This window comes from Coregonus lavaretus (assembly GCF_964263955.1).
Source record: "Coregonus lavaretus genome assembly, contig: SUPER_35_unloc_1, whole genome shotgun sequence".
NCBI lineage: Eukaryota > Metazoa > Chordata > Actinopteri > Salmoniformes > Salmonidae > Coregonus > Coregonus lavaretus.
This window is the reverse complement of record NW_028167181.1, coordinates 1,827,017-1,849,516: the sequence shown is the minus strand read 5'-3', so window position 1 is coordinate 1,849,516 and position 22,500 is coordinate 1,827,017. Positions and strand designations below refer to the sequence as shown.

The window sequence follows — 22,500 nt, the reverse complement described above, 5'->3', positions numbered from 1 at the left end:
ACCTCAATTCTACCTCTACATCAAACTGCTGCTAATGTTCTGAGCCCCATCTGTTTCTAGCCCGTTTCGCCCTATCTCCTGTTTTAAGAGTTTAAATTGAGCTAGCAAGGGAGAGTGATCTTCCTAATATGCCTCGTATGGCTTATTTTGCTAATTTCAAAACGCCCACAGGTCCTTTAGTGACTGTAGAAGGAATGGCTGATGTAACCGTGGTTACCGCACTTGCTCTTCACACTCCCCTGTGTCCGTCTTTAACGTTCTCTGTTATTCGCCTAGACGGCAGTTCTGTGACCCTGTATCTGTCAGCTGAGCTTACACACAAACAAACAAAGTATTTTTGAACGGGGTTCTCCCTACACCTGCAAAGCGCCGTCGTGACATTTACCTCAAGTCCCCTCAGTCTTTGTCTGGAGAAATACAGTCTTGTCATTGTTCCTGTTTGGTTCTTGACATTTTCTCCCCTCCCTCCCTCCCTCCCTCCCTCCCTCCCTCCCTCCCTCCCTCCCTCCCTCCCTCCCTCCCTCCCTCCCTCTTCCCTTTCTCTCCCCTCCCTCCCTCCCTCTTCCCTTTCTCTCCCCTCCCTCCCTCCCTCTTCCCTTTCTCTCCCCTCCCTCCCTCCCTCTTCCCTTTCTCTCCCCTCCCTCCCTCCCTCCCTCCCTCCCTCCCTCTTCCCTTTCTCTCCTCTCCCTCCCTCTCATCCCTATCTCTCTCTATCCTTCCCTCCCTCCTCTCATCTCCTCTCCATCCTCTCTAGGTGCTTAAGGGTCATGACGACCATGTCATCACCTGCCTCCAGTTCTGCGGTAATCGCATCGTCAGCGGCTCTGATGACAACTCGCTCAAGGTCTGGTCGGCTGTCACAGGAAAGGTAAGAGACAGTCACTCGTCCCTTGCTCTCCAACCCCCATATTCAAACTAGTCCAAACCTTTTTGACTACAGATGTAGGAAATCGCCATTTTCTCAGTTGTAGACTGGTACGGTACTGGTATGTAGATTCTGGAGATAATGAATAGGAGGTTAAAAAGTGATGAAGTGTCTCTTTAAGCCTTATTTTCAAGTGTCATTGGTTGTTCCATCTCATCTCAGTGTTCTGTTGTATGCGTACACATAGTAATGGAGGGTGATTGCTCCATCCTATTCTGAAGGAACTCATTACAGCTCATGTGTTTTTCATTTCCGTCTCATTGATCAGTAATGAAGCATGTTAGCAGGAAGTCAATCCACATGTTATGGCAGTTCTTTAAATTACTTAGCGTGTCTTCACTCAATACCTCAGATTCATGATCAAGGGTTTGTATTGATTTTTGCATTTAAGGTTTAGTCAATGTATAGGCTACAGTATACTGCATACTGTAGATTTGACACCAACGATAGCTCTACCTCCGATACCGCTTGATGCCGATTCACCCCCAATATCTCCCTGAGGCCCTGACAAGATTGCAATTGATTAGTGACATCATTCAACATTGGCACGTAGCACCACCTGTCCTGCAATACTGCAGCATATTGTCTGGAATCCATTTTGTTCTCTCTTCCTCCTCTTGCGTTTAGAGTCTGTCCCAAATGGCACCCTATTCTCTATGTAGTGCACTACTTTTGACCAGACACCTATGGGCCCTGGTCAAAAGTAGTGCGCTACATAGGGGATAGGGTGCCATTTGAGATTCAGCCTTAGCCATTTTGCAGAGAGCCAGTGAAAGGTCTGTGTCCTCAGACAGGCGAGGGAGGTGCTGTTAGTATTCATGGCTGGGACTGATGCGATGACACGGATCTTGTATTGCTGGTTTATATGGTCTGCTAAAATGGGGGCGTTGGTGTGGGCCTCGCTGAGAGAGGGAGAGCAAGAGGAATGGAGGTAGGGAGGCTCAGGGAGTATTGTCAATCACACCCCGTCGTCTCCCCTCTTCCCTGGTCTTCGCGGACTCCATTTTCACTGGAGCTCTTAATGAAAATTCTCCTTTAGGACACAGCTCTCTCGCTTTTTGAAGTGCAAGGAGCACGGCTAAGGGAAGGAACAAATAGGTTCAGATGTTGTTCTATCCTTGCATACAAAATTACAAAGACACTCTGAGTGTCAGTGGTGCCCAGGTGCATGGAACACTGAAACACTGGAAAAACAAAGCTGCATCGTGTCTCATAGCAGAAAAGCTTCCTCTCTTTGATTGCATTGGGCACTCAGCCAAGCGGTGATTATACAGTGTTGATCTCTCACAGCGTTGTGCTGATGTGAACAGATCAGTACCAAGGTCATCTGATAGGGAAGCCATGCGGATTGTCTCTCTTCCCACCACCACCATTGGGGTAATGTCCATCCGGATGACATGTAACTCTCAGGTTAATGCTGCAGTGACTCACTCACACCATGCTGTGAAGACAGAGGTCAGAACAGGTGTGTGCGTGATTAGTCATCATCACCCAGCAGGCTGGCCCGAGGCCTTTCTGTTCCCATGTCCCACGATGCACCTGGGCTGGATCCACAAACACCGCCCCCACCCCTCCCTCCTGTCGTGTGGTTGGTTGCCTTTTATGCCCCAACCAGCTGGTCCTGTGCCAGATTTGTTCATTTCGTTATGACAGTCGAGGTCAGAGCTGTAGAAAGGTGAGCTGATCCTAAATCAGTTTGGAAGAATGTAGAGACCACCTTCGCCTGGCCAGATTAGTTAGTTTGCTCTTGATGGTTGAGGTCAAGACTGAAGCAGTGTGAGCTGATCCTAGATCAGTTGTTAAAACCCCTGGTGGATAGATCTCATCTTCGTTGCAAGCTGAGAAAAATCTTCCAGATGTCCTTTATATTCTCTCTCTCTCTCTCTCTCTAAATTATTCTCTCTCTCTAAATTATTCTCTCTGCAGTAGTTAGTCTCTCCATTGGATGCCTGCCCTTATATTCACCATCAATCATCTCTCGCCATGACAAGCCAGGCTTGTTTTGACCTGACCCCTGGATGCCCCCGGCCAGGGAATAGTCCAGTGCTGCTACTGCATTCTTCTTCCTGATCCTGCTTCTGTTTCCACAGCAAATAGCCAAAATGGCTGCCAGACAGGACTGTAGCTTCTCTCTTTTTCTCTCTCCTCTTTCTCTTTCTGTCTTTCTTTACAGAGTGTCTGACCTTTGGTTGTGGGTGTTCATATTTGTTCGGGCCAGCATGCGTGTGTGTGTGTTCGTGTGTGTGTGTTCGTGTGTTTGCGTGTGTGTGTGTGTTTGTGTGTTTGCATGTGTGTGTGTGTGCGTGTGTGTGTGTGTGCGTGTGTGTGCGTGTGTGCGTGTGTGCGTGTGTGTGTGTGTGTGTGTGTTCGTGTGTGTGTGTGTGTTTGTGCGTGTGTGTTTGTGTGTGTGTTCGTGTGTTTGCGTGTGTGTTCGTGTGTTTGCGTGCGTGTGTGTGTGTGTGTTCGTGTGTTTGCGTGTGTGTGTGTTCGTGTGTTTGCGTGCGTGTGTGTGTGTTTGCGTGTGCGTGCGCGTGTGTGTGTGTGTTCGTGTGTGTGTGTGTGTGTGTTCGCTCGTGTGTTTCCTCTCCTTCTATCTTGGCGTTCCACTCCAAGTCCCAGCTTAAGTGGTGTAAACCTCCAGCCTCACAAGAGCTCAGGGAAGCCAATTCCCACCCAGCTTTCAGCAGCTAACACCCAGACTAAGGACTTCTTCACCACTGGATCGATAGGAGATAGAGAGAAACCCACGTTTGAAAATTGACCTTGAAAGACATGCATTACAGTCTCCAAATAAGTTTTCGCTCTGAAGTATTTTTTCTTTTCTTTTTTTACTGGGATATTACAGAGAGAAAATGTTGACTCCCTCTTTAGACTAGCCTTCATGTTCGTCTGAAGCCTCTATCTCCAGTCTCCACACATCTCCTATTTACTGTATTTTTTAGTTCTGTTGTCCTTCATCTGCGGCCCACAAGGTTTCGGTCGGACGCTCTCTCTGTTTGGTTTGGGGACGTTTTTACTTTGAAAAAGATAAGCTGGCACAGACAGGAATGTCACAACCGGAGTGCTTTGAATTCCTCCGTCCCAAACAGAATGTGCTATCTGAATATGGCTTCATCATCCCAGCAACTGGATTCAGTGATTAGACCAAGCATGTGTCCAAATATAGATATTAGGTATATAGTTCACTACTTTTGACCAGGGCCCATAGCAGCGAGGGTTCTGTCCCTGACCGGTAGAGACGGAGTAGTCAAGTGAATAAAATGTTATTCTAAACATGTTCTAATGTACAGAACAAACTCAGTGTAAAGCTTAATGTTTATAACTAATGTTATGAACCTCTATCCCTTTTATGGCATGTTCAGTCCCCGAGTTGCATTTTTTAAATAGCACCTGGCATTGATACGTCACTTGGAACAAAATGGAACAAGACACGTGTTTGGTGTTGTAATGTCTCCATAGATTTTCCCTGTTAGGCATGGCTCTCATGTACAACGTATCCCTTCCAACAACATTTACCATTTCATTTCCATCATACGTCATATCAGAATTTCTTCAGATCAGATAATGGCTCTTCCACTGTAGTGGAATTTAGCCTTTCATGTCGCCAATGAAAGATTCCATAATTATCTAAGACTAGGATTGGTATTCTTGTCCATTAGATACCAGAGGGTTTTCTCTCTCACTCTGTCAGTACTATGATACAGTATGGGAGTGAATCAAGACACCCCGCTATGAGCAATCAAAGACATGATTGCACCAGCAGATTACTCTACAAACGCTTTCTTGACTTATCTCCTTGACAGACTGGTCTGCATCCCAAATGACACTCTATGCTCTTTTATAGTGCACTGCTTTTGACCAGGGCCCAAAGCCCACTTTAAAGGGTATAGGGTGCCATTTGGGAAGCAACAACCTGGATTTCCGCATTGCTCAGCGGTTAAGTAAGATAACAGGAAGAAATTGGAGTCCTGTTAAAACCGTTGCTTTGAGACTGAAGAAGAGGAGGCTAGAAACCAGAGTGCCGTGAAATGATGGTCTGGGCTTAGAGGGAGAGCATCTTCGGTTTGGCTTCGTTGTTGAGGCGAATTTTTTTACATATTTGCATTTAGCTTGCAACAGCCCCAGACTTTAAATTGGCCGTAAGTTTTCCTCAGAGTCTGTGTGTCTTCAGTAGCCTAGCGACCAGATGTGTCGTGGAATATGGTGCTGGCTGCTGAGTCCATCCATCTGAGGCATGCACCTTTGTCTTTGCTGTCCTTCGCTTTCAATGAGAGCTGTCATGGTTCGATCTACACACACAGTACACGCGCCCTCTGTGGTGAGGCACCCAGTGCTTCAAAGGCTGTCTGTCTGCGCACTAGAGCAGTGAAAGTCCTTGTGCCCGTCAACAAACAACTCAGCTGCCTGTCACACACACACACACTCCGCTGCCTGTCAGGCTGATCTAAAATGGTAGACAGACAGACAGCCTGGCAGCCAGGCAGATTCCCACTATCACAGAGAGGAAAGGCATCTTCTGTTATGCCAGATGCTACACACACACACACACACTCTCACTCGCAAGCTGTGTACACACACACACACACTCACTTGCTAGCTGTGTATTCCTGGTTCACCTTCACCTCCGTTAATAACATGGGAAGCTCCAGACATTTCAGATTGCTTATTGAGTGAATGCCCCATAATGAGGACATTGATCTCATTGTATATGAGAACGGAATGTACTGAGGAACTAAAGCAACACATTTTATGTTTATTTGATTGAAATCTGAATTGATTGTTCAGGTTGGGTCATTTCTCATCTTTGTAGACAGTATGTTTTGACGATGTTATTATGTTCACACTAATCGGCGTATCCGGACCTGGCATGTCACCACTAGCTAGGTGTGGAATCACAGCTGAGAGCGTGACTAACATGGATCAACACCAGGTCTCTGTGTGTGAGTGAGTGACACATGGTTAATCACCGGGTCTGTGTTGACCGTCAAACTTCTGTGAGGCTGTTTTGTCAAATCAGAAGACCCAGGAATGCATGCAGAAGTCTTACCACGGTTGGTTTACACCCTTCTCCTGTGTGTCACGAGCCCATTTGCACAGTGCTGGGAAAACCCTTGTTCTCTCGCTTTATTCACTATATCTCTCCCTCGTTGTCCTTGAAAGGCCCTCTCTCTTTTTCACGTTTTCCCTCCCTCTACTGCTCCCTCCCCTCCCTCCCTCTACTGCTCCATCCCTCCCCTCCCCTCCCCTCCCTCCCTCCCTCCCGCTCTCTGTACCTCTGAGTCATAATGAGATCTTGGGTAACCACCAGGTCTGTTCAAATGCAGGCGGCAGTAAGAAAAACACCTCTACACAAACATTCCTCTCCAACATATAGGCTCCATACATCTGATATCTGCTGGACTGTGAGCTCTGTCTGATAAACACAATAAATCCTGCAGTCGGGCCGAGTCTGAGTTTCCCGTTAATGATGTCTAGCCTAGGCTAAGTGGCCATCTTGTTATTTTGCACTGTGCAGCTTCCTCGTAGCCTTGTAATGGCCCCTGTTTGTTTATCACCCGGGGCTAGCTGGCTAGCTTTTTACCCTCAGTTAGCATCACCTGTCTGTTGGCATCCTCCCTTAGTCAGTCAGGCGACCTGGTTTTGTCAGTTTGTTTTGTTTTCTGAGGAAGGACTGGAAATTATGCATTCTGGGAAAGGTGATTATTTGACCCTTTTTTTCGGGATCCTGCTCATCCCTCTTGGGTTGGCAGATGGAACTGGCCTAGAGCCAGGCATTATGGGAAGGTCCATGGTCTCCGGGATCTTTGGGACGGCCCTACCTCATTGAAGTTGACATTTTAAATGTTTAAGTTAAGGGCTAAGATTAAGTTTAGGTAAGGCTTATGGTTAGGGTATGGTTTAGGGTAGGGATGTCCCAAGGATACCCAAATAGCACTGACCATTATGGGAAGGAGACAACTGTCACCAGTCGCAGTAGAAGAACAAAACGGTCTCCCCAATTGAAAGATAACTGTGGGGAGAAGCCATACAGGGTACTTTTCCAACATTTTAACACCAAGGATCAAAGGATTCAGGAAGGAAGTGTAATGCAAAAATAGAGCACTTGATCAAACCTTGGTGTCTTCAAACCAGCCCCTAACAGGCCCTCGAGGAGAATACCTAATCTTCCTCTGAGACGCAGAGAGCTGCGTCTTTCATATTTGTTCCACTCAGGCAGCCTCTTCATTTTCAGGGCTCCTTCTCTCCATGACTCTGAGTAGGCTGTAATCACCAGAGAGCAGCAGAGAAGGCTTCCACATTCTTGGAACCCGAATGTCAGAACCCTGGGCTTGTTTTGCCTGGGACTCCATCACCTTGGTAACACAGACTTGCTGTGTGTGGAGTACTTTGACTCAGTACTGTGTTTTGATATGATGCAGTCAAAAATATGTATACATATAATATTAATCTCATTCAATGCATTCATGGCCGTGACCTGGTGCTATGTTGACAATTGACTGAACAACATGCCAAAAAACTCAACTGTATTTTCCCCATTTATTTATTTGACCATTTACTGTAGTTGACAGTCATTGTTAGTTGGTGACCAACTCGCTCAGTCGTAACAGAAGCTTTCATCTCATTATATCCTGCTGGAACCAGTACTAATTGCCTCCCCTACTCCTCTTCCCACAATATAACTGTCATGAAGCTGAGTGAATGGAGGACTGACTGCAGTTAAAGATGGATAAAATAAGGAACTTGTGACATTGGAGAGAAAAAGTTATGTCCCAAAGTTAATGAAGCATCCCTGTTTATCATAGGAGAGCGAGAGAGATTGATGGAGAGAATAACTGAGATGACGGGAGAGGGAGAGTGAAAGAGAGAGAGAGAGACTGCAGTTACACCCTACTCAATCACTCACTCACCGCAATAAAACCCCTGCCCCCGCTTTGCCTTGATACTCGCTGGCCACTCACCACTTTATCAGCTTCAGTCAGGAGGTCAAATGTTTTACACCCTCCGCGACACGTCCCGGCACGGATCATAACGCAGCCGGAACAGACTGGTTCCTCCGGTTTACCATCCCATCCCGCCATCCCAAAAAATCCAATTAAATTCGAGGGATAATTACATTTAGGGGAATAATTGCTATGGAGGCCATCACAAATTGAATAGAATAGATTGGAAAGATTTCTATAATCGCTGTACTCTAATCAATAGCTAATCTAGCTGTGCAAATTAGGAAGAATGGGTCCCTTTTTTTTTATGGCCGCTTTGTCGCCACCTGTACTCCAGACCTGGGTTCAAATACTATTCGAAATCTTTCAAATACTTAAAGCGGTTGCTCGAGTCAGCCTGGAGTGTCAGATGGGCGGGTTTTGCACTTTTCCGGCAATTGTGTTGGTTACATTGCACCAGGCAAGCTCAATAAAGCCCAGATAAAGTATCTGAAATGATTTCAAATAGTATTTGAACCCCAGGACTGTCATCTTCTTGAAACAACAGAAGAAAATGGCTCCTAATTCAACTGTAGATAAGTATAAAGCAATTCCATAAGACTGAGGAAAGGTCAAAATGATACATTTTATCCCCCCTGTGCTGCAGTTACATATGGATTAACTTGACTAGAGGTTTTTAAGAAAGGTCAGATCAATTTAAATTCACTCTGTTGTCCCTTCTGAATGGAAGGTGAACTCGGCCTGATATCCTGTGTTCAACTGGACTTTCATCAAATCATCTGATGGTCAATCTCAAACTTGAGTAAAATGATTTTCTTGAATTTCTTCAAAACTCTAACGATATACATGGACTGAGGTGATGTTTTGGACTCATAAAAAGAGCAAAGTATGTCAAACTTGTTTGAAATTGATTTATATAATGACATGTTAAGGGGGGAAACGCACCATGTCCACCACCAATGTGTAGCACCCATCTATATGAATATCTCATAGTATGGAGTATGCATAATGAGCTGTGTTTTCTGTTTGTCATTGTGAAGTATCTAGACTGAGGTATCTTCTCTCTCTTGTCTCTCTGCAGTGTCTGAGGACGTTGGTGGGCCACACGGGGGGCGTGTGGTCGTCCCAGATGAGGGACAACATCATCATCAGCGGCTCCACCGACCGGACGCTCAAGGTCTGGAACGCAGAGACGGGAGAATGTATCCACACCCTGTACGGGCATACCTCAACGGTGCGCTGTATGCACCTGCACGAGAAAAGGTATGTACTTAGTGACTGTTTACCAAACAGGTTCTTATCTTTCAAATGGACCAGTAGTTGTCCTATTCAAGTTGAGAAACATACTGTATTCTATTCCTGGTAACAAAAGCCCATGTATTATCGAGACAACCATACTGTACCAAGGCAGTAAAAAACACATCGGTGGAACACCACAACATGAAAATGTGTCTCATGAAGTGTACTTAAGGTCTCATAGTGACTGAATAGAATCAAAGTGGCCGTCTAAGTGAGCCGCCTGTCACTCCTCTCTAGTGCTCTTTCTGCCTCGAGGCCGATGACGTTTTGTGTAACATTTGATTACTCACTCAGCGGAAGTGAAGGGCCTCTGGCGGCTACAGGGCTTGACAGTGGAAGAACGGTGATTTCCATCTTTGTCAGTACTGAATGCCGGAAGCCATTTTGTAACTTATGGAGTACGCATTCCAATGCTTTATGAACCAGTTTTTCCGCCTCTCTCCGTGCCGGAGGGTTTGCAGGTTATGTACGAACATGACTATGGCGACACTCAAAGGTGTTCTTTGTGTCTCTTCTGGTTCTGCTTTCATCAACTGTCGTTATGGGAATGAGGGCTTAGAGGTCAACCTATTGAATTTACTATTTTTGCGAGATCAGTAACATGAGGGATACGTGTCTTCAAGGCCCTTGGCAAAAACACCATTACGTTTGTCAAGATTCCCATCAAAGCTGTCACACCAACTGGGTCGTAAACATTGTCAATCGAAAAGCAATTGCCTTGATGTTTTGTTCAAGACCTATATGAATCCAATCTAACCAATAGATTTGAGCCGTTAACGCTCAGTCTGTATTCTCTTGTCCACCTATAACTGAAGCTATAGTGGACAGACATTGAGCCAGCCAGCTAGCTAGCTTTAGATTTGATAAAGTCCTGTGAGAATAGACTAGTGTTTCAATGTTATTGTCTCTTCAATCCGTCTCATCTTTCTTCTCCCAGGGTGGTGAGTGGTTCTCGTGACGCCACGCTGCGTGTGTGGGACATCGAGACGGGCCAGTGTTTACACGTCCTCATGGGCCACGTGGCGGCGGTTCGCTGCGTCCAGTACGACGGCCGCAGGGTGGTCAGCGGGGCCTACGACTTCATGGTCAAGGTCTGGGACCCCGAGACTGAGACCTGCCTCCACACGCTGCAGGGCCACACCAACCGAGTCTACTCACTACAGGTAGGGGTCTATGCACACGGGCTGTCTCATACCCACACAGTCATATTTATACACTCTCACTAACACTCCTACACACCACAGAGTCTATAATTGCATTAACATCTAAAGATTTGTATAGTGACTTCATAGTTCTATTGGGCTTTAAACCACGTATTTAAACTGTTTATTTGAATTGTGCAAAATCAACCCCTTCTCATCAAAGAGCACCCCGCCCCAACTATTTTTACATTCCTTTTATGTCCTGCTATTTGGAAGCCCTCTAGGAATAAAACACAAAACGAATCAATTTAACACGCCTCAAATCAAATCCCTTTATATATCCACTGTACAGTTAGGTGTAAATGATAATAACAGTGTACAGCAGGGTCTCATCTGGTTCATACAGAGTCTAACGCTTCCATAAAACAAGAAAGATAGACCTCGGAGGACTTAGAGAACCGAAAGCCCTTTTAAAACAGTGTTGGCAGTTGGTTGCTTGAACCGCCATTCCACAATATGATAAGGTGGTTGCCATGTGAACCAAACTTTCTGGAAAAGAGCCACAACAAAATAGTCCCTCTGTGTGTTGTATCCAAGGCAGCAGAGCAGCAGAACGATGAGTTTTTCTCAACTCCTTTTCTTTCTACGTTGCAGTAACGTTATATAAACAGACAATTGGTGTGAGTCAGGGTCATACACACACACAGCAGTAGTAGTGTTAAAAGGTTAATGGATTCCTCTGCCTCGTGTCCTCGAAGATGTCCCCTCCCTTCACGTCGCTCTCTAATAATAAATAAATAATATGCCATTTTAGTATGGGTGGTCCCGGGGATCGAACCCACTACCCTGGCGTTACAAGCGCCATGCTCTACCAATTGAGCTACAGAGGACATCTCTCTGTGATGACAGAGCAGTTTAGAGCCACAGCCATCACCTTCAGAGAGAGAGGCTGCATCCCAAATGGCACCCTAGTCCCTTTATAGTGCACTGCTTTTGACCAGGGTCAAAAGTAGTTCATCTATATAGGGAATAGGGTACCATTTGGGACCTATCCACAGCGAGAGAGAGAGAGATAGAGAACGGTTTACTGTTCAGATGGAAAGATGCCCTCCCCTCTATCCACTATATGTGACGCTGACTTTGAAAAAGCTGTACAAATCAATACAATTTATTAGATCTAATGAATTCATGTGATATTATATGAATACTAATGAACTGATTTCATTATATCTAATAGAATATTATCTAGAAAAGCCTTATTTGACTCTGTTTCAATTGGATTCAATGGATTCATCCGATCTGAATTCCTATGTAGATTCATTATTTTATACTAAATGTTATTGTAATATATAACTGGATCCTCCTTTTTCCTCCGTCGTTCGGTTTGCTCTTTGGGCTCTATCCCAGGGTACTCCAAAGCCTCTCTGATAACTGCTGATGTAAAAAGGGCTTTATGAGTGCATTTGATTGATTGATTCCAAACCATACTAGAATAGAAATGACTGGAATCCTATGGTGTCAAACTGAATTTGTCGTAACATGACTGGATCGTCCTTCCACCCCTCCAGTTTGATGGGATCCACGTGGTGAGTGGTAGCCTGGACACGTCTATCCGGGTGTGGGATGTGGAGACGGGTAACTGCATCCACACTCTGACAGGTCATCAGTCCCTCACCAGTGGCATGGAGCTCAAAGACAACATCCTGGTCTCGGGCAATGCCGACTCCACCGTCAAGATCTGGGACATCAAGACGGGACAGTGCCTGCAGACGTTGCAAGGTGAGTCTTAGTCCTTCCCACAGACAGGCACACATAGTGCCTGCAGACGTTGCAAGGCAAGTCTGTCGCTGGGTCGTTGGAACAGGGTTGTATTCATTAAGGAACACTGAAGTAAAACGCTTTGCAACGGAAAGCGAAAACAGATGTTGCTCATTGGACAAGTTCAGGTAGTCCCTCCCTGTTTCAGCCCATTTTCTTTTGTTCGGTGGCTTGTAAAACAACCATGTCTGATTGCACTTTCTTGACTCTCAAAACAGCTTTACGTAGTATGGCGAGAAACTCCCTTCAACCACCACCATCTACCACAGACAACTCTGCTACCTCCTTTTATCTGTAAGGAAAATGTCTGGAATTGGCCAATTTTGGACCCCAGTGAAAGGCTGTTGCTCAGAGATATTCACTCAATGATGTGCTTGGCTGTGCATGGCCAAACTGAGCCAACACATTGTGGGCCAGCCAGCCACTCTCTAGATAGCGATCATTTCCCTGGCTCTGGATGTTTGTGTAACAGTTCCCTCTCAGCCATTACCACTAAGTACTGTTACCTTGAATGGGGAGAAATGGAGAATTCCTTACTGAGCATCTGCACTGTTTCTCCCCAAATGGCCTTATTAGTGAACTACAAACCCAACTATTCCCATGGAACTACAACTCACACGTGCCCCCTCCCCTTGGAACAAAGGGAATAGATATGGCCCTGTTTTAGGATGAGAGAGAAGAGGGGAGGATGTGAGAGGAGGGATGATGAAAGGATAGAAGGGTGGATGGGGGTGATACACTGCATATGGATGAGAGAGGAGGAGGAGGAGGGGGGAGGGGGATGATGAAAGGGGGATGGGGTCCTGTCTTGTTGGGGAGCCTGGCCTGTGAGGGACATGACAAGGGGGCGTGACACTCTGCAAAGGGGGCATGGTGGGGGTGCAGGGATTATGTAGGTCATGTAATTGGGTCAATGCGCAATTTCTGCCATTCATTCATTAGGGCATTTAGATAAGACAATAGCCTAACAACAGGCAACTCACAGGCAGCCACAGATGAGGTACTTAAACTGAGAGGATAGGTAACGATGTAGCCAGCTGCTTTGTTGTGGAAATGATATGGGTGGGGGAGAGAGAGAGAGAGATGTGGGGGTTTGGCTGGGTACATTGTCAAATCTTTGTGAGAAAGGCACAGTGCAAAATGCCCAGCCCTTTGAACCCGCTAGAGACAGACGAAGGGAGAGGATAGGGGTTTACACTGCTGGCTGGCACTGGAGCGCTGTTCAGATGAGATATTTCTTGTTAGTTGTAAATTATTTTCCATTGGTAGGCTAATGAACACAATTCCTAGTGTACTTCATACAATGAATCATTTTGAATTGATAATGAGCACATTTCATTGTATTGTGTAGTTATCATATTTGACATTTCATCCTAATTAGTATTCACTAGTTAGAGTTTTGTGGAATAACTGCTAGAAGGTATTTAATGTTGCCAGTCACATCTTTGAAACTGTGATTCTGTGTTTGTTTTAATAGTGTAAATAGATCCAATGTGGGGTTTTATCTCCATATCCTTAGGGAATATTAGTCATTCCCACAGACAAACACACATACAGGAGCATCTCGTCAAAAGAGGAGGCAACAGCCGCAGACACCACAATCTGCACACCGAATGGGTGTTGCTGCCACACTCACCACACACACACACACACACACACCGCTACAGTGCCAGTCAGCAGCAGAGCCAATCAGCAGCTGTAGATGGTGACAGCTCTAAGCCCTGGGCTTCTCTCCTCTACTACCCCAGGCTTTTCCATGGCAGACGAGGCCAGGCCAAGGCAGGGTGTCTTATTCCCCAGAAATAAACAGTATAGTGTTTTACCATCTCTATTACGGCTAGTTTTCTGCCCAGTTTCAGAGCCAGGTTTTGGCTGTGTGTCTTTACGTTACTGTATGGCAACAGTTCACGTCACAGACGGTGGGCTGTGGAGGTCTTCAACCAATGATCTCACAACCGTGTCAGATTCTTTCGATCAAGCCTTTTCTCTTGATTGTTTTCCTTTTTTCCCCTCACTCGTTGAATCCATCTTTCTGCCTCTCTCTACATTCTTAAAGGGATATTACGGGATTTTGGCAACGAGGCCCTTTATCTACTTCCCCAGAGTCGGATGAACTCGTGGATACCATTTTTATGTCTCTGTGTCCAATATGAAGGAAGTTAGAGGTAGTTTCGCGACCCAGTGGTAACTAGTGTTAGCGCAATTGATGGAAGTATATGGGTATATGCTAGCTGATACCCATAGACTTCCTAATCGCGCTAAAGCTAGTTAGCAACTTCCTTCAGAGACATGAACATGGTATCCATGAGTTCATCTCTCTGGGGAAGTAGATATTGCCCAAATCCCGAAGTATCCCTTTAAAGGTGAAAATGGAAACAAGTTATTTATCTCTTTCACACATTCACTCACTCTTCTCCTCCTCTTTCTCTCTCCCCCTCTCCACCACCAGGTCCCCACAAGCACCAGAGCGCCGTGACGTGCCTGCAGTTCAACAAGAACTTTGTCATCACCAGCTCGGACGACGGCACGGTAAAGCTGTGGGACCTGAAGACGGGCGAGTTCATTCGTAACCTGGTGACCCTGGAGAGCGGCGGCAGCGGTGGGGTGGTGTGGCGTATCCGGGCCTCCAACACCAAGCTGGTGTGTGCCGTGGGAAGCCGCAACGGCACCGAAGAGACAAAACTACTGGTGCTAGACTTTGACGTGGACATGAAGTGAGAGGAGAGGAGGGGAAATGGTCGAGAGAGGGAAAAGTGAGGAGAGGGGAGGAGGGAGATGGGGTAAAGGGGGATGAGGAGGAGATGGGTCATCATCGAGGGTGAAAGTGCCCTAAAACTCTTCACTCCCACGCTCGGAAACACCCCCGCCCCACCCTACCCTCAACACCACCACTACCACCGTCCCTCCCCCTCCATACCTGTCCCCTCCCCACGTCGGTGGCCGTTTCTGACAAAGCCACAGTCGCCCACCCCACCGGCCAGCCCCAGCATCCATACTTATTACCCCTCCCACCTTAAGGGGGTGGAGTCAGAATCAGAAGGGGTGGGGTGAAAATGGGTGTGGCTTGGAACAGGGGTGTGGCTCGCCGGCACCTCTGCAGTAGGCCGGGAGGAAGAGGAAGAAGAGGGGGAGGAACTGACTCGTCCACTAAAGGAGGAAGAGAAAAAAAACAGGAACTCTTGAAGAAATAACTCTGTGGCTATAGGGGCAGCTCCTTCACAACAAACAGAGACTTGTTCACTCAAGCCTGACACAAGCATTTGTTCAGATGTATAAAGATATATTATTTTTTATCCCCCACATAAAGCGCGAACCGACTATTTAATAGAAAAACAACACTGTATACAGTTACACAAGGCAAATTAAGTGAATTGGAATAAAGTTTTTATGAGAACACACAGGCACACAATATTAGCTAAGTAAGGAGGTTCTTGTCGTCAGGGAGAGAATGAGAGAAACCCCATGCCAAGAATCTGATTGGTCCCCAAACCAGGTATGAGCCTATAACATCAGGCCCTATATCCTGTTCTGTTTGTTCCATTCTTATTGTTCTTCAGTCTTTTAGTTCCAGGGTTTGATTTCTTCACAAAACACGTAGGAGCACACATACAACTGTGAATTTGCGTTCCTTTTGTAGCTATGTTCGTTCAATCAGTTCAAATAAAATTATTTTCGTTGTTTGTTTTGGTTGCCTATTGGCAACAAGTCCCAGTATTAACCTGTTCCACTCACTCCTTTTCTTTCGTTATCTCACCACGTTTTATTTTCTGTTTGGGTTGTTCTTTACATTTTTCTTTTCTTTATAGCTGAAGTCTGGAGATGTTAAGTCTCCAGATTTAGACATTATGCTGTCCTTTGTTTTTCAACGCGTCTGGCTGGGTTGGTTCTTCAATGCTGGTTCTTACGTGGGGGGGAAAGGTTGGGGTTCTCTTCTCGGAGCTCTTCGTGTGGAATAGTGTCCCCCCTCCCTCCCAGTACTGTTTTCCCAGTGGGTAAACTGTATTTATGCTGCTAGATAAAAAGGAAATAAAGATGGAACTTTTACTTGCTGTGACGTTTTAGTCCCAGACTAAATTCCAAAATTGACTCTTCTAATGTTTTAAACAGAGACGACACACAAAAGAGAGAGAGAAACATGACAATGAATAACAACCAAGGTTTTGTTTTTGCCACTGAAACTTGAGCCAAACATGCCTCAACGAGGCTGAGAGGAGAGTGTGTTGGACAAAGAAGGGTTTGCCTGCGTAGAGGAAATGATGGGATGTAACGTACGTGTGTTGTGTGTGTGATAAGTGTGTGTGCGCGTGTGTATGTTTTTGGGCAAATTGTTAACACATTCCTTGGGACAAAGCTCTTTCAGCCTGTTCTGTGGGGAACTGTCTAGATGCTGTGTGGACTGGCAAAGAAAAAAATAAAATAGCAAATGTTTTTTTTTTTTTTTTTTTATGAGTATGAAAGAAAGAACTGTCCATTATCCATATGTGATTGTTGTTTCCATTCAAATGTTTGAAGCAACATTGATGACCGGGTACCAACTGACACAAAAGCAAACTGACAACAAATACAGTAGAAGGCAGGAGAGTCTTAGTGTTATGAATGGCATGTTACTTGTTACAGTCAAACTGTTCAGAGCTAGCTAGCTAGTTCTCTTAGCAGTTAGCAGTCTAATGGTTTGTGAATGGAAAACGTACCTACAGGCAACCTGGCTTCAAGTGAACAGAACAGAACATTATAGCCAAAACGATTAGTTAAACTCAATCTCCCAAGAAAGGAGTCACACACAACTCAAGCAGAACTGTGAAAGTGGTATAACACTGTATATTAAAAAAGAAAACAATCTTGTTCTTTCTCCTCTCTCATTTATTTTTCATCTGTTTTAATTTATGATCTGGTTTGAGAAATCAGATACCGCAGGTGTTTTTATTTTTTCAGTTCATTCATGTAACTGCCTGGCAAAAAGAAAAGACAGAGAAAAAAAACCTTAAAGGGATTGTGTATTTGTTTGATTCAACTTAGAATTTTTATTTTCTTATAACTTAAGTGCAATAAAATGTGGGTTTTTTCAATTTTCATTTCAAGCATTTCAGTTGTCTGTTTGTCACTGTGTTATGTGTTCAATAAAGCCTCTTCGGTTTGTTACGTTACTGAGGGGAATACTTTCAAATACTTTGTCTTCAGCGCACGTTTCAGCACACACACTTTCGCATCGCAAGTTAAAGCGGTAACCACGATAACATGTAAGAGATTAAGTTTAAGATTACTAGCATGGTGAACAAATGAGGTTCCCGGTACTGGAGTCACAGTTAAGTAGTGTGCTGGTGCTTGGTTCTTCTACACGCCAGTGTTCCTTGTGGTGTTGGAAGTCTCGTTTCCATAGTATTTACACTACCGTTCAAAAGTTTGGGGTCACTTAGAAATGTCCTTTTTTTCGAAAGAAAAACAATGTTTTTTGTCCGTTAAAATAACATCAAATTGATCAGAAATACAGTGTAGACATTGTAAATGGCTATTGTAGCTGGAAACGGCTGATTTTTAATGGAATATCTACATAGGCGTACAGAGGCCCATTATCAGCAACCACCAGTCCTGTGTTCCAATGGCACGTTGTGTTTGCTAATCAAAGTTGATCATTTTAAAAGGCTAATTGATCATTAGAAAACCCTTTTGCAATTATGTTAGCACAGCTGAAAACTGTTGTGCTGATTAAAGAAGCAATAAAACTGGCCTTCTTGAGACTAGTTGAGTATCTGGAGCATCAGCAATTGTAGGTTCGATTACAAATAACTTTCTTCTGAAACCCGTCAGTCTATTCTTGTTCTGAGAAATGAAGGCTATTCCATGCGAGAAATTGCCAAGAAACTGAAGATCTCGTACAACGCTGTGTACTACTCCCTTCACAGAACAGCGCAAACTGGCTCTAACCAGAATAGAAAGAGGAGTGGGAGGCCCCGGTGCACAACTGAGCTAGTTGAGAATCAGACACCTCACAGGTCCTCAACTGGCAGCTTCATTAAATAGTACCCGCAAAACACCAGTCTCAACGTCAACAGTGAAGAGGCGACTCCGGGATGCTGACCTTCTAGGCAGTTGCAAAGAAAAAGCCATATCTCAGACTGGCAAATAAAAATAAAAGATTAAGATGGGCAGTCTAAGATATGGCTTTTTCTTTGCAACTCTGCCTAGAAGGTCAGCATCCCGGAGTCACCTCTTCACTGTTCACTGTGGGGATGTTTTTCAGCCGCAGGGACTGGGAGACTAATCAGGATCGAGGGAAAGATGAACGGAGCAAAGTACAGAGATATCCTTGAGGAAAACCTGCTCCAGAGCACTCAGGACCTCAGACTGGGGCGAAGGTTCACCTTCTAACAGGACAACGACCCTAAGCATACAGCCAAGACAACGCAGGAGTGGCTTGGGGACAAGTCTTAATGGCCTTGAGTAGCCCAGCCAGAGCCCGGACTTGAACCCGATCGAACATCTCTTGAGAGACCTGAAAATGGCTGTGCAACGAGAAACTCCCCAAATACAGGTGTGCCAAGCTTGTAGCGTCATACCCAAGAAGACTTGAGGCTGTAATCGCTGCCAAAGGTGCTTCAACAAAGTACTGAGTAAAGGGTCTGAATACTTATGTAAATGTGATATTTCAGTTTTGTATTTTTAATAAATGTGCAAAAATTTCCCAAAACCTGTTTTTGCTTTGTCATTATGGAGTATTGTGTGTAGATTGATGAGGGGGGGAAATAAATGTAATCCATTTAACAATAAGGCTGTAACGTAACAAAATGTGGAAAAAGTCAAGGGGTATGAATACTTTCCGAATGCACTGTATGTGCCTGCACTGTTGAAATCCATAGTGTTTTGTATATTCAGACAACTTCCAGTTTAAGGTTGTGGTTTCTTATCTGCCTGTTGCCTAGTGATACTCCTTTCCTTGTTCAGGGTGCAGTATAAAAGGCCCTCTCTGAATATAAAAAGGCATGAAGACAGGTAAAGTATCCCCTCTTGTTGACAAGTTTATCCCTTCATGCCTATTCCATCTGAGACTGCAGTCATTGTGATGCAAACAGGCTGTGGTTGTAGTTGTGATTTAAAAAAAAGAATGGAATGATTTGGGTTTAGGGGTAAAAATAGATGCACTCTTATATGCCCGAGTACAATTTTGTGAGATTTAGTGATATTTCCTGTTAGGAATCGGTAAAGGTTCTTGTAATGTTTGGATGCTTAAAAGTTTCAAATCTATAAAGACGAGACAACAATTTGTAGTTATAAGACCGGAAACCGCACTGGAACAAGTTTCAAACATTCTACACTAATTTTAATGACAGAATATATATAAAGGTAATAATAAGCAAGGAAAAGTAATTCTGAAAAATGCTCCCTGCAGGTACATTTCAACCAATGGAAGTAGCGGCCCACAGGTTTCTGAGTGGATAGCAAAGACACGGTAGCCTCATTACAAGACACTGATGTAGATCCACAGCCACTCTTTTAATGCACTTCATTTTGGGACGTGATGAATCGGCTCTATTCCTTCAAGTTATTAGCTATTAATCTACTTTATACCCCTCCCCCCTCCTTTCTCCTACCTTCAGGCATGATTCATTTCTCTGCCTTGTAATTCACTCTGCAAATATGCATTGCAGCCAGTGCCCATTGATGGATGTATCCTATTTCCATTGACTCACACAAAACCTAGCCTGGCGTGCTAGCCAAGGGTGGTAAAATAAGCAGGAGAGACCAATCTGCATCCCAATGGCACCCTATTCCCTTTACAGTGTACTAATTTTGACCAGGGCCCATAGCTCTCTGCAGGGAATTGGGTGCATTTGGGACGCATCCCTAGCTAGGGGTGATAAAATAAGAGAGCGATGGGGCTGGAAAGGTTTGGTGGGAAGTTAGGGGGAAGGGTGCAACTGTTTTACAGTGATATAGATGGGTTTTGATGGGGGGATCTGTGTTTGTAGGGTGGAGGAGTGGGAAAAAGATGAAGGATTTAACGTAAAGGAGTTTGGATGAAGGGGGATCCGTCTCCTCCCTATCCTTCCTCTCTCCTCCCTATCCTTCCTCTCTCCTCCTTATCCTCCCTCTCTCCTCCCTATCCTCCCTCTCTCCTCCCTATCCTTCCTCTCTCCTCCCTCTCTCCTCCTTATCCTTCCTCTCTCCTCCCTATCCTCCCTCTCTCCTCCCTATCCTTCCTCTCTCCTCCCTATCCTCCCTCTCTCCTCCCTATCCTCCCTCTCTCCTCCCTATCCTCCCTCTCTCCTCCCTCCTCCCTATCCTTCCTCTCTCCTCCCTATCCTCCCTCTCTCCTCCCTATCCTTCCTCTCTCCTCCCTCTCTTTTCCCTATCCTCCCTCTCTTTTCCCTATCCTCCCTCTCTCCTCCCTATCCTTCCTCTCTCCTCCCTATCCTCCCTCTCTCCTCCCTCTCTCCTCCCTATCCTTCCTCTCTCCTCCCTATCCTCCCCCTCTCCTCCCTATCCTCCCTCTCTCCTCCCTCCTCCCTATCCTCCCTCTCTCCTCCATATCCTTCCTCTCTCCTCCCTCTCTTTTCCCTATCCTCCCTCTCTCCTCCCTATCCTCCCTCTCTCCTCCCTATCCTTCCTCTCTCCTCCCTATCCTCCCTCTCTCCTCCCTATCCTTCCTCTCTCCTCCCTATCCTCCCTCTCTTCTCCCTCTCTCTTTCCTCTCTCCTCCCTATCCTTCCTGTCTCCTCCCTATCCTTCCTCTCTCCTCCCTATCCTCCCTCTCTCCTCCCTATCCTTCCTCTCTCCTCCCTATCCTTCCTCTCTCCTCCCTCTCTTTTCCCTATCCTCCCTCTCCTCCCTATCCTTCCTCTCTCCTCCCTATCCTTCCTCTCTCCTCCCTCTCTCCTCCCTATCCTTCCTCTCTCCTCCCTATCCTCCCTCTCTCCTCCCTATGCTTCCTCTATCCTCCCTCTCACCTCCCTCTCCTCCCTATCCTCCCTCTCCTCTCTATCCTCCCTCTCTCCTCCCTATCCTCCCTCTCCTCCCTCTCTCCTCCCTATCCTCCCTCTCTCCGCCCTCTCTCCTCCCTATCCTCCCTCTCTCCGCCCTCTCCTCCCTCTCTCCGCCTTCTGTCCTCCCTCTCTCCTCCCTATCCTCCCTCTCTCCTCCCTATCCTCCCTCTCATCCCTTTGTTCAGTAATCCTGCCCTGCAGTGATGGTTCTCACACTAGTGTACTAGTGCCAGGAGATGCTCAAAGTCAGCTGGGCAGCGCTAGGCTAGGCTAACGCTATGCTACACAGATCAGTACCTAGCCTCCACCTAAGGGGCTCCGCCATACTTATTATACCCAGTCAGGGGAGACCCCAATGGGGGTTGGGTATCATTCCTTAGTGAGGAAAATGCTAATGCTAACTAGCGGAGCTCCATGAAGTGAACATGATGTAGTTCCACTGAGAGCCATTTAGACAGGAATAAATAGAAGAGAACCTTATGGCCCGGATTCCTTTGGGAGCTGATGTGCTAGTCGTTCATCTTGTCACCTAGGGTGGCCCGATGGAGACTAGTTTTGAATGAACACAACACACACACTGAGGCTGACGTGAGGGTAATCGGCACCAAACACTCCCTTGTGACTGTGAAACCAGAGGTGTGTGTTTGTTTGACTGTCCTGACCTTCCTCTCGTTTTGTCCTGGCAAAGTTTGCACTCTAACAAGATATTGAAAACCCTATTGTGACGCTAGGTAGGTTTGTCATTGCTCTAATTGGCCTTTAGAATTAGTTTCTGACTTCCTGGGTTCAGGAAAGACAAGATTGAGGGTCACATCACATCTGATAGAGCACCGCACAATGAGCGGAGTCACAAGGCGGGTCGTATTCATTAGGGCACACGGTAGCGAAATGCTTCGCAACAGAAGACCAAACCGAACGTTTCTTATTGGACAACTTCAGGTTGTCCCTCCCTGTTTCAGTCCGTTTTCTTCCGTTTGGTGCCTAAAGAATAGGGCCCAGATTTTGACAACAATTGCATGTGAAGGCTCCAACACATTCATATTCACAGTCGCGCGCTTCCCTTCCCTTCACTTGTATGGCGTGGCAGGCATGGCTAATAGTATACCCAGCGGCATGCCAAGCATCACTAATCTCAGGAGAGTAACCGTCGGTCTCCAGCTTGGTTTATAGCCTCTTTGATCTGTTGGGATTCATGATTGATTGGCGCACAAGGGACGACCTTGCCCTTCTGGCATATCTAGAACTGGGCACAATGGTTGGCAAACATATGGAGGGGGAAGAATGGTAGTTCTCATTTCGTCTGTGCAATTTGCCATTTTCAAAAAGCCCTCAAATGCAGTAACATTTGGAGCTAGGATGGCAAGATGGAAGCTAGGCTACTAGGGTATAACCCCCCC

At 45.8% G+C, this 22,500-nt stretch overlaps 2 protein-coding genes across 4 annotated transcripts in view; one reads left to right on the top strand and one right to left on the bottom strand.

Annotated features, from left to right (window-relative positions):
- LOC311109999 (F-box/WD repeat-containing protein 7) overlaps nucleotides 1–17,291 on the top strand; it is a 29,836-nt gene extending 12,545 nt beyond the window's left edge. For both annotated transcript variants that reach the window (XM_084188513.1, XM_084188512.1), the window contains exons 7-11: nucleotides 755–868; nucleotides 8,948–9,129; nucleotides 10,103–10,328; nucleotides 11,876–12,086; nucleotides 14,575–17,291. In XM_084188513.1, coding sequence (XP_084044639.1) covers nucleotides 755–868; nucleotides 8,948–9,129; nucleotides 10,103–10,328; nucleotides 11,876–12,086; nucleotides 14,575–14,843 — 1,002 coding nt within the window. In that variant the 3' untranslated portion in view covers nucleotides 14,844–17,291. The remainder of the gene's footprint in view (nucleotides 1–754; nucleotides 869–8,947; nucleotides 9,130–10,102; nucleotides 10,329–11,875; nucleotides 12,087–14,574) is intronic.
- The window catches only part of tmem154 (transmembrane protein 154), a 633,868-nt gene that overhangs the window by 227,203 nt on the left and 384,165 nt on the right, over nucleotides 1–22,500 (bottom strand). The window lies entirely within an intron of this gene.